At 42.0% G+C, this 12,469-nt stretch overlaps 1 protein-coding gene across 9 annotated transcripts in view; it reads right to left on the minus strand.

Moving 5' to 3' along the window:
* Positions 1 to 12,469, minus strand: part of Trpm (transient receptor potential cation channel, subfamily M) — a 340,295-nt gene that overhangs the window by 74,090 nt on the left and 253,736 nt on the right. For 6 of the 9 annotated variants that reach the window (XM_067111325.1, XM_067111323.1, XM_067111324.1 and 3 more), the window contains one exon: positions 4,516 to 4,704. In XM_067111325.1, coding sequence (XP_066967426.1) covers positions 4,516 to 4,704 — 189 coding nt within the window. Of the gene's footprint in view, positions 1 to 2,690; positions 2,769 to 4,515; positions 4,705 to 12,469 lie in introns of all 9 variants that reach the window. The other 3 variants (XM_067111320.1, XM_067111319.1, XM_067111317.1) reach the window with 1 other exon arrangement.

Genomic DNA, 12,469 nt, shown 5'->3' on the forward strand with positions numbered 1-12,469 from the left:
CAAACAATAACCAACATGCTTCCACAACCAGAAGTGGACCTGTTTGCCACATACGAGAATCACAAACTTCCAGCGTACTGTGTATGTCTCTGAACTTGGACAATCAAGCAACAGCAAGAGAAGCCTTCCTACAAGACTGGAACGAATGGAAGTCAATAAACCTTTTTCCTCCATTGTCGCAGATTTCGGAGGTTTTGAGCAAGCTCTAACCTTCAAAGGGACAGCTTACTTAACAGGCCAAATTGGCCAAACAGGCATTGGTTCCTATTACGTACTCCAACACTAGGTGAAGTGATCAGTTCCATTACCGTCCGCTGTTCTATCCCAGACAGTAGGAGGGAAGTCACCTCCACAGCCTCCTTTCTGAGCCAAGACCTTCATGTGTGGATTTTAAAAATACTGTCTAAGGTGAAAATTACTCACCCAACATTGCTAGGTACCTAGTGCAAAAACTACGGACATCATCTATCTGACAACACCAGTCCATATGGAAGATATGGTTAGATTATATCAAAGCTGAGAGCCCAGTTGAGATCTCTATGGAAACACTTAAAATTTTCTCATATACAGTACCTGTTTGAAGACAAACACCTTGCTGCTACAACAATCATGGCATACAAGGCAGCATTAATGGAACCCTTGCCTTATGGATTTAGTATTGACTGTAATATAGAAATGGTCACTTCCCTTCTCCATTCTTTTGTACTACAAAGACCCACTCCCAAAAGGCTTCCAATTAGTGCTTGGTCCTTGAATAAGGTGCTTAGACTTCTGTCAACCCCTCAATTCTGCGGACCCAATACAACCATGACTCACATTCTGCAAAAGGCGATCTTCTTGATTGCTCTAGCATCAGGAGCTTGTATTATGAACTGGGCTCTCTTAGATGGGGACGGTACATCACGCACACAGCTGACCATCAGTTATTATTGTCCCCTGGCCCATCATTCCAGGGCAAGAATGAGAATTCTTTAAGAAGGAAACCTATTTTGATAAGAAAACTCAATTTAGCAGACAAGACATTATGCCCGGTTCAAGCACTTAAGATTTACCTGGAGTTCATGGCAAGCATCCCAAAGGGGGCAATTTTCCTAAACCGTAGCACAAACAAACCACACTCTCTACAAGGGCTGAGAATAATTTTAAATGTCCCTCAATACAAAGGCAAATCCACACTCCTTTCCTAGGTCACATGATATTAGGAAAGTAAGTACGTCGTTGGCCTTCTTCAGAAATGTTTCTTTTGAAGATGTCTCCAAATGTACAGGGTGGTCATCAGAGACAGTATTCTTAAAACATTACTGCCATGAGCTCGAACAAATTTGACTACACTGTGCATCAGTAGGTGGTACAGTTAGTCCTGACCCCATAGGTGCTACAGTGGAAAACCAGGGGTCTTCCTGATGGGCGGGTATGCTAGCTATCGCTGGGAGAAGGTGTGACAATACTGCAACCAAACCCAGCATGCTTAGGTAAGTCACTGTAGTACTATATCCTAAAACATAAGTTCATGTTTAGCTTCTTGTTCTTTGTTACCAAAACCTAAGGGATACATGGAATAAAAAATGGGGCTTGAAACTTGTGGCTTGACCTGGGACCAGAAATTTTTTTTCTTTGGGTTTCTGGGATTAAAATTTGAGAGCTTAAGCCATTTCTTCACCTGTCAATTTCTTTTTAAAGGTACTTGAGGACAAAATAAGTGACTACGCTATCAAAAAACAGGTTTTGACGTAGGAAAACCGTATTTTTGGGAGTCGCTGGTGAATCCTCAAAACCCTCCCACTTCCCTGACAAAAAGGCATGGGATTTGGGCAAGGGATCATCCAACATTGACCAACAGAAAGTAATGGCTTCTTGGGCTCTGTGCCAGTCCATTGCTGACATTATGGTGGACTGCACATGCACATTTATCACTTCCTCTTCTTGCAGGTTTGGTGAAGGAAGAACCTGGGTACAGCTTCACTGTAAAATACAGGAAAGAGCCCTCTTATCTTTGAGTCCATTATAAGCTCCATCACGTGTTATACTGTTTGTCATTACAACACAATACCTGGCCACGAGACCGACTGAAAGGGAATTCTTTGACATCAGTTTGGTCACCATGGAGCTCAGACAGACCCATGGAAGGTATCTCCTCGAGGACTCAACAACGACTACCAAAGTTAAGTTTTTCCTAAGTCAAAACCTGTTTTATAATTTACACCACTGCTGGTAGATAGCAAGTCTGGCCACGTTCCATAATTTCTGTTTCAATAAGAAACTTCTATTAGTGCTTTAAGTGCTACCACCCTAAAAACTAGTGTGTGCTACTCGCTTTGTGGAGCATCAGCTGCCAAACTCCATCGATATGTCATGTGGTCACAGTGTCCAAGTAATGATAATAATGATTATAAATTTATGAGAGGCTCTAATGCTACTTTGAAGAGTTATTAACCACTACATTCAGTCTTCTAAATTTTACATTCTTGTTATTATTGTATGTAAATATTTTTCTATTCATGCATTCATCATTTCCTTCTTTCTGTTTTCTCTTTTTTTACATATGATCAATTCCAGGGAAGTTTGCTTTGCAGGTTAATGGCATGCTATGCTGGTGCCTTATAAATAACTGATCATCTTGCATACTGCTGTGGCTACTTACAATAATACCGCCGTAACTCCCTTAATCACGGTAATGTTATAGAACTTACTGTGGATAACGGACGATAATAGTGAGCCGTATGCTGACCTCGTATGTTATGTGATTTCTGTTCACATACATACATATACTGTAAATGATAAAGCTTAACTGATAAATACGCAACGAATACAGAACATTTTACATTATCATACAATATTAACAGTATGTTCTCTCTCTCTCTCTCTCTCTCTCTCTCTCTCTCTCTCTCTCTCTCTCTCTCTCTCTCTCTCTCTCTCTCTCTCTCTCTCTCTCTCTCTCTAATATGGAAGGGGTTCTGATATTTTAGTATAATCCCAATGATGCTGTAGACCAATGAAAAAGGAGCAATAAAGAATACGGGACAATACAAGAGGAAGACTGGATGTGATTGGTGAGGATACAAACAAACATGGGTACAGGGACAAAGGGAGAGGAGTCATTTTGTGTGCTTTGCTGGTCACAGTGGGGGTGACATTTTTTCCAGTTACAGCCTGCAGTTGCTTGTTGAACAGATGGAAAATGATGAAAAATTTACTCTATTCATGGAATTTTCCTATTAAACTTTTTTTTCAGTCCACAGCAAAATAAAGCTGGGTGAAACCACGAATATCACAACCGCAGATAAGGGAGGACTACTGTAATGATAAAAATAATTATTATAATTATATACAGTAATAAAAAAGATGATAATAATTATCATAAAAACATACTTTTGAAATTTCAGTCTAATAATGGTTTACGAAAATCAGGTGTGACACTTATTCACCATTTCACATAAAGCCTTTGACTAACATCCAGTTTTCACAAATAACTGGTAGATCCGGTACAGTAATTTGTTATGGAAACTGAAAAGAACATGGGCAGCAATAAAAAACCTGGAAAACCTTTGAACTGGGACAAATATTCTAGTATATATTCATACAGACAAAATTCTGTAAATAGAAGCATTTAAAGAGGAGTGACAGCTTAACAGTTGTGATCAAAACTCAATGTATCTGTCACTATAAGGTGTTTTCAAACATAACTTGGAACTAAATATATAATTCATTATTTATTTACCTGAAGGTGAAATTTGCATAAGAACCTTTGGTGGGCAGTCTGTAATGTGATACAGTGTTTATAAAAAGTGAGATAGAGCTTAATAAAAAAAGCGAGGTATTAAAGCAAAACAACAAAAGCAAATACAGTACATGAAACTTGAGTACCTTGTTTATAATGTATTATGAATTAAAATTATGCTCTTCTGGCATCCACCTCTGGTTTCAAAGAGCATACAAGGCACCACTTTTTAAAATAATGCTAATACATATAAAAATTAAACTTTAATGTAACTTCTTGTTACTTAAGCAGTATACTAAAATTTGCATATGGTGAACAATAAAATATAAAACCCAACATGTAAGAGTACTGTGCATAAAGCTATGACATGCTCAGTGTCCAAATGCTGCCTTAATAACCCATCCTATAAAGCTCCTCAGAGCAATTTAATTACTTGTACTCAAGAATTTATTTCTCTGGCAGCACTCAACACTTTTATTAACTCATCTTCAATACCAGGAGTTTTAAAGATGACAAAAAGTTCATAAAAAGAAATTTAGTTCTGAGAACATTGCGACAAACACAAAGGTATCAGTTAGAGGTCAGTATAAATGGCATTACCATACAACAAAACCGAGGTAAAAACAAAACCTTTCTCAGTACATTACCTTTTTATACTGCAAGATGATAAATGGACATTAAATAAAAAGCCATATGATATGAAATTATGAAATGAAAATCCCTTACAAAAGTACTAATAAAACCAAATTAAAAACTAAACCTTCAGGAAAATTATTGAATTCCCTGAAACTTCCTACCTCTGGATCATGTTCATTTCTCATGTCCATGTTATCATCATCTGAATCGGTATCACTTTCTGAGTCAGAAGATCTACCCTGGTCATCATATTGGTGCTCTTCACGCGTCTGAGGCATAGTTTTGAGTTCCTCCCGGCTTCGGAATCCCAAAACAAGAATCAACGGGGGGAAAAGCAGGCTTAACATTACCTGAAAATCAAGTGCTTTAGTTCAGCTCAAAGAATTAATTGGCACTGTACTCCAAAAACGACTGAAAATCATGATAATAAAATTGTAACACCAACAGTAGGAGTAATATAAATACATTAAAAAAAAAAAGGTCTTGGAATCCTTGTAAAAGCAGTCTTCTCTCAATTTGTTTAACTGCTTTATATCTGTTGTTCCTAATACTGGAACATCTCCCTTCCCAAAATGTAGTGGTACCTTTTAGGATTATATTCCCTCATCAACTCTTCTCTTCCTCTTTATTGACTCAAACCTAAATGTTTTTTCTAGTTTTACCTCCTAGCCTTCTCCTGTTGCTTAAGTTAATTTCAAATTGCTCCTTCTTCCCCCATAAAAATCTGATTTTGTGAGCTTACTTGAATGGGAATTTCACAATTCAATCAACTTCTATGCCTCCAAGTCTCTACGGAGTTCACTGTCTCCTGTCCAGGTAAAATTCTTTTTTCGTTTTAATGAAAATGTAACTCAACCGTTCAATTTTATTGACATTATGGTCAGGTTTCCTAAAAACTGTCTTGTAGAGACCATAGCTAAGAATGTTTAAAAAATATCAGGCACACTATTTCAATAATTAAATTTTCTCTTCTTCATCACAATTATTGAGGCATTCTATTGGCCTTTTTTTGTCACTGATCTGAGTAAAGCTCTCATCCCTTGGGCTCTTATTCTAAGAAATTATCTTTTGTTTTGTGTACATGACTATGCCCCGCTTACTTTTGGGGTAGGACAGAGGAACAGCATCGCCAACACAATTTGTTTATGCAAAAAAAAGGCCATATGCAGGGAGGAGGGTGGGCTCCATCCGTAATTACTGGGTAAGTATATATAAAACTTTATTTTATCATAAAAAGTCATTTTTATTATATGTAACTTTCCCAGTAATTACTTGCCTGATTCCACATTGAAAGGTGGAGGGGAATCATGGATAAAAGCTTAGGTTATTAATGGTGAGATTACTGTTGTTCCTTACCTGGTGAGAGAGCTGCTGCAGGTAGATACTGCCTCTGGTTGGTGGTCATCTCAACCTGTAGAGGCGTGGCAGCACGGCCATAAGCGCCTCTACTGAAGTGGGACACTTCACAGCAAAGGAGTGCTCCGAAGGCTGACGAAGTATAAAAACAAGCTTTGCGACGAAGGTGTACACCGAAGGCCAGCAAAGCATACATAATTGCCCCTGCCCTAGGCACAGTACCAAAAAAAATAATTCACCAGAAAAACAAAGTACCACAATTTAAAAAATGTAAATGATTAAGAGATAAAAAACAAGACCACTACCTAACATCAAAAATTGGTGGGCACTCCAGGTACTTAGTACCCTCCCACGCTCCCCAAGAACTCAACACCATGTTCAAGGTGAAGAGAAAAGGAAAGGAAGGGACACTTCTTACACTTCCTCACCCATCACTATGCCAACTACATACACAGGCCCAAGGGTACTGCATTTATCATATATAATGTATTGCAAACACTGACTTGCATTTCCAATAAGTTGCCTCCAAACCACAGAGACAGAAAGGTCGTGTTTGAACGCTACTGAAGTAGCAACTGCTTTTACATTGTGAGCTTTAACTTTCAATAGCGAGAAGTCATTCTCCACTATTTACGAGTGTGCCTCAGTGATGAGATCCCTCAAGAAAAGAGAAATGGCGTTCTTCGACAGGGGTCTAGAGGGATTCTTCACAGAACACCAAAGATTACCAAACTGACCTCTAATCTTCTCTGTCCAATGCAAATAGTATCTGAGGGCACGTACTGGGAACAGCTCTCTCTCCTCCTCTTCCATGCCTAGAATATCCGTTAAGCTTTTAATAGTAAAAGAACAGGCCAGGGATGCGATGGGTTTTCATTTTTCACTAAGAATCCTAGCAAATAGGAGCAAACTGCATTCCCTTGTGAAAAACCAATCGTTTTGTCCATTGCTTGAAGCTCACCTACTCTCTTAGCTGTTGCTAAGGCATCAGAAAGAGAGTTTTCTGAGTCAGATCCCTTAGAGAGGAAGAATGCATAGGTTCAAAACGAGGGTCAGAAAGCCACTCAACAACTACGAGTACATCAAGATTCCAAGGAAGGCCTCCTCTTTCTTAGACTTGGAGATATTGAAGGATTTAACCAGATCAGACAAGTCTCTTCCCCTCTATGGGGAAAAACAGAGCTGATTATTGCTCTGTACCCCTTAATTGTTGAGACAGACAACCCCTTAGATGATCTCAAATAAAGAAGGAAGTCTGCTATCTGAGCGACAGATGTTTCAGAATAAGAAACTTTGTTTCTTCTACACCAACTCCTCAAAAGCACCCACTTGGCCTGGTAGACATTATTGGAGGAGTTGCATCTACATTTGGTGATAGCCCCCACTGTCGATCTAGAAAGACCTTTGGCTCTGATGAGTTCAAAGACAGTCGAAATTCTGTCAGGGCCTGAGAGGATAGACCTTGATGAAACTTCCTGAAGTGGGGTTGTATGAGAAGACTTGGAATCTCGGGAAGAAGCCTTGACAAATCTACGAGGAGATCAATCAGGTCCAGGAACCACGCCTTATGTGGCCAGAAGGGAGCCACGAGAGTCATCCTTATATTGTGGTGAAAGCAAAGCTTCCTTGCCACCTCTTGAACCATCCTGAAAGGAGGGAAGGCGTAAAGATCCAGGTTGGACAGTCCAGGATCATTGCATCTGTCGCCCAAGCTAGAGGGGTCTGGAAAGGGGGAGCAGAGCAGAGGAGGGCAGTGATTCCTGGAAGTTGTGAATAGTTCTATGGTCGGTTGACCCCATAAATTCCAAAGGCTGGAACACATGCAAAAATCTAGTATTCATTCCGTGGGCAAAATTTGTTTGTGGCAGCTCAACTCGTCCGCCAGGACATTGCACTTTCCCTGTATGAACCAGGTGACTAACCGAGTTTGATTCCGATCCGCCCAGCATAGCAGGTCTCTTGCTACTTCACATAGCAAATAAGAGTGAGTTCCCCCTTGATGTTTGGTATACGCTAGGGCCGTGGTATTGTCCACATGTATCACTATAGTCTTGCTGCGAAGCTGTGGCGCAGTGTTGCAGACCCAGATGTATCACCTGCAACTCTCTTACGTTGATATGAAGTCCTTTCTCCACCGAGGACCACCTCCTGGAGACTTTCAGATTCCCGAGGAGCACTCCCCAACCTAGATCCGACGCGTTGGAACAGAAGTCTAGGTCGGGGCTCACCGGAAAGAGATTGACTGATTATGAAATTTAGGTCTTGAAGATCAAGCGCTGGAACCCATCAGGATTATTCAGCACTGTAATGAAGGTGAAATATATAAATTAATGCTGTGATTGATAATGAATAGGTGAATGATGATATACTATTAAAATTCAGTGTTAAAACATGAATGTAAAAAACGAAAGAGAGATTTCCCTTCCGTAAGTCTTTCTACCGACCTCCACCACCGCAGATCTCCTTTATCTCTGGGGTTATCGGAAAGAAGTGACGGTCCTGATGCACATTCCGATCCCAGCAAGCTCTTAAATAGAACTGGAGTGGTCTAATATGTATTCTCTCCAGTCTTACAAATTGCTCCAGAGAAGCCAGCTTACCAAAGAGACTCATCCACTGGGTGGGGGAGCAAGAGGGAAGTGAGAGGAACATGTCTACAGTCCTAAGGCAGTCTTCTACTCTCTTGAGTGATGGAGAAGCCCAAAAAATCAGTCTATCCGAACTCCCAAATAAAGAATTTTCTGAGTGGGGTTCATTTGAAATTTCTCAAAATTCATTAACAGTCATTTCCTGGTTTAAAAGAAGAGTCTTGTGCAAGTCCTCCATGCAACGTTTCTTCGTGGTCGAACGAAGCAGCCAATTGTCTACAGTAGATACAGCGCGATACTTACTCCCAATAGGTGTAGCCAACCCACGGGGCAGTCGAGAGGATGAAACAAAGTGCTCAAAACTAATAGATCTGGTCCTCGAAAATGAATCCGAGGCATTTCCTTGAGTCCAGGTAAACAGGAATATGGAGATAAGCATCTTGCATGTCCAAGGAGATCATCCAATCTACCTGACGGACGGATGCAAGAACCAAATGGATGGCCTCCATGTTGAATTTTGTCTCCTCTATAAAGACGTTCAACACACTTACATCGAGCATTGGTCTCTAACCCCCTGAGGCCTTGGGCACTACAAAAAGGCGATTGTAAAAACCCTTCGCGTCTACCTTCTTTGCAACTTCTATGGCTTCCTTGCTCAGAAGAGAGGACAATTCCTTTGTTAGGGCCGAATATCTCTCCGATCCTATGGAGTAAGCTGCCAATAAGACGAGAGTGTCGGTCAATGGCGGATTCTCCCTGAAGGGGATGGAGTATCCCTCTTTTAAAACTTTCACAACCCACTGATCTGCTCCTCTTTTGTTCCATCTCTCCCAGAAGAGACAAAGCCTGGCCCCTACTGGAGCACGGAGGACTGAATTCTTACTTGTGAGAGGCTGGCTTGGAAGATGATGATTTCTTGATTGTATGGGGTGCATATCTAGCTGATCTTTGGGACCTAGAGCACAGTCTCTGATTCCCTCCAGGAAAGGGCTTTGGTTGAAGAGGAGATGAGGGTTTAGCTGAAAAAGCGGATCAGTCCCTGTGGCGTTTCGTTGAATGGGTCAGTAAATCTTGAGTCAATTTCTTGTGCAGGCTCGATGCAATCTCGCTTACGGTGGATTGTGGGAAAAAATGTTGCTTGTCCAGAGGGGAAAACAGGAGAGCCAATTTCTGTGGGGCCGTAATGCCCTTCAATGTGAAAGAGACCCAAAATTCACACTTCTTAAGAATGCCCATGGCATAAAGGGCAGCTGATTCCTGTGAGCTATCTCTAACAGCTTTATCCATGCAGGAGAGGAAATTAAACAGGCCTGAAGATAAATCACACAAAAATGCGAGATCTTGAAGCTTCTTGGCAACTGCTCCCACACACCAGTCGAGAAAACCCAACACCTCGAAGGACTTGAACAAGCTCTTCAATAGATGGTCTATCTCCTGGGCTGAAAAGAATGTCTTGGCTAAAGAGAGAGCCTACCTACGACCCGTGTCGATGAGCGCAAAGACCGTGTCAATGAGCGCAAAGAAGTCCCCCTGGGAGGAGGCAGCCACTCCCAGAGAAGGAGCTTCTCCCATTGTGTAAGACAAATATCGCATACGTGTGAGACGAGAGGGTGAACGCTAAAACATGCTTTCCCTTGTTCCCTCTTCTTGGAAAGCAAGTTCTCTACGTGGTGTAGAACTTTCTTCGATGAAGAAGAGAGAACCATCTTGGGAAATCTTGTCGAATCTACAGGCTGACTGCTCATCATGAAAGACGAACTTGGAAAGGAAGGAGCAGCCGGTGTGAAAAAATCAGGGAACTGCTGCAGAAGGAACTTGAGTAATGCCGCATACAGCATAGAAGATGAGTCCTGATCCCCTTCCTCGTCTTCAGAAGAGAGAGGAGACAAAACTGGGTCTAGATCAGGAGCTGTCTGCACTGCAGGTTTATGTAAAAGTTGAAGGATATTATCCAGATGATGCTGCAAAATCGCAAGATCTGGGTCCAATGCAGGAGAAGGGTTATGATAAGACACAGGGCGCTTGGAGTCTTGAGGGGGATCAAGTACTAGAGGGAGCTCGGAAGCTTCGGGGTGTTCTGACGAAACAGGGCGTCCGGCAGCTTCAGGGTGCCTGGCTGCTGCAGGGCACTTGGCTGCTTCAGGGCGCTTAGCTGCATCAGGGCGCTTGGCAGCATCAGGGCACCTGGCTGCTACAGGGCACTTGGCTGCTTCACGGCACTCACCAATACGTTCCACTGACTCAGAAGGAACAGGGTTCTTATGTGAAACCTGGAGCTGCTTGCTCGAAAAGTGTAGAGAGCTAGATCCTCGCTCCTGGCACTGAGGAGAGGAGAAGCACTCTGGACTTTCCCACTTGCTACATGAGGGCTGAGGACTGAATGGAGACTCCCTCACCCTTTTGCAAGGAGGATGCGGGGACTGATCTTTACCCGAGAAACGTCTCTCAAGTGGGCGAGATTCATTGGGGAAGCGACAAAGGTGGTTCTTGCAGGTGAGGACTCCTCAGAACTTGACGAAAGCCGATGCACTTCTGGGACACCTTTCCAGCAGCTGTCTCTGGTCGCAACCTGGGATGCAACAGGTTGGACTGAGGGGACGACTGCCCGTGGGCAGACCCCACTGACCTCCCTTGGGCTACCAGTATGCCTCCTCCCAGGTAGCGGGGAGTATGGCAGGGACCGACGCCTAGGAGAATCAGCAGGATAAGCAGCCGCCTCCTCCACTGACACTTTACCTTCAGCACTTTTTTCAAACTTGTTCATCAGGACATGTACTGATGCCCCTAACTGCGCCACTGTACTCACTGCCAGATTTAATTACTGATCAAATTTATTCCCAAGGCTGGCGAAGCGATCGGGTTCGGAAGTGATGAAGCCAGGAGAAGGAGTAGGTGGTTTAGGAGAATTAATTGATGCAGGTGGGGAAGGGTTAACAGTTGGAGAATTAACAGAAATGTCAACCTTATCAGATTTAGGAGCCAAAGCCTGACTAGTTAACTTCCCGCTGGCTTTAGCAGATGCTTTCCTCTTTCTATCTCTTTCTAACTTAGCTATATGTGAAGCTCAAGTCTTCCATTTCTGCTCTCCCCAATCCCTGCACTTGTCACAAGTCAAATTAATAGAGCAAACTTGTCCTCTACAATTGGAACACAAAGTGTGAGAATCATAAAGTCAATTTTGTCATCCGGGTATTGCAGCCTTTACTGCAATACCGGAAACTAGAACTACTAGTGTCGAACATTCCTAACTAGCTGAAAAGTCAAAATTGTGAAAAGTCAATTCCAAAAAAGTCACCATCAAGAAAAAATGCCGAAAAGGCTACAAAAATACTTCAAGGAAGAAAATAACGAATCCAAAACTCTAAGCTGCTATAACAACACCAGGTGTTGACTCTACGAGCAGCAGAAACAAATTGTCTGTCTGCTGGTGATGTTACTCTGTCTTACCCCAAAAGTGGATGGGGCATAGTCACCTACACAACAAGAGAGTCGCTACTAGAATTCAAAATTCTAACTGCCGTTCGAGTAGAAACTCTTGTAAGTAATTACTGGGTAAGTTACATATATGAAAATGTTTTCATGATAAAATTAAGTTTCATATATACTTACCAAGTAATTACATAGCTATAGTTCTAACTAGTGTGGCAGCCTTTATTTAAAAAATCACGGTAGTGCTTCGATATTTTAATGTAGGTGACAAGCCCCGCCCACCAACAGGAGTACTGGAAACAACTTGGCAGAAAACCTCACTCTGTGCCCATTTGTCCATGAGAGGGGAGGAGGGAGGGCTCCAATCTATAATTACTTGATAAGTATATAAGAAACTTAATTTTACCAAGTAAATAACATTTTCGCATAAGTAACTTACCAAGTAATTACATAGCTGAATCCCACGTTGACAGGAGGTGGGATGCATGGACATATTCTACTCCAAAACATTAAGTTATGGTAATGACTTTGAAATAGGAAAGTTGCTAGCACTGAAGGCAATGCTTGTTGTTTCCTTATTTGGTAAGAGCTACTGCAGGTAATTACTGCCTCTAGTTTGTGCTCATCTTAACCTGTAGTGGCGTGGCGGTATAACCGTGGAGCGCCTCTACTTACGTGGGAGCTTTGCAGCGAAGGATATGTCCAATGGCTAGCAAAGCATCAATTAGTGCCCTTGCCCTGG

The sequence above is a fragment of the Macrobrachium rosenbergii genome, chromosome 11, assembly GCF_040412425.1.
Source record: "Macrobrachium rosenbergii isolate ZJJX-2024 chromosome 11, ASM4041242v1, whole genome shotgun sequence".
NCBI classification, from domain to species: Eukaryota; Metazoa; Arthropoda; class Malacostraca; order Decapoda; family Palaemonidae; genus Macrobrachium; species Macrobrachium rosenbergii.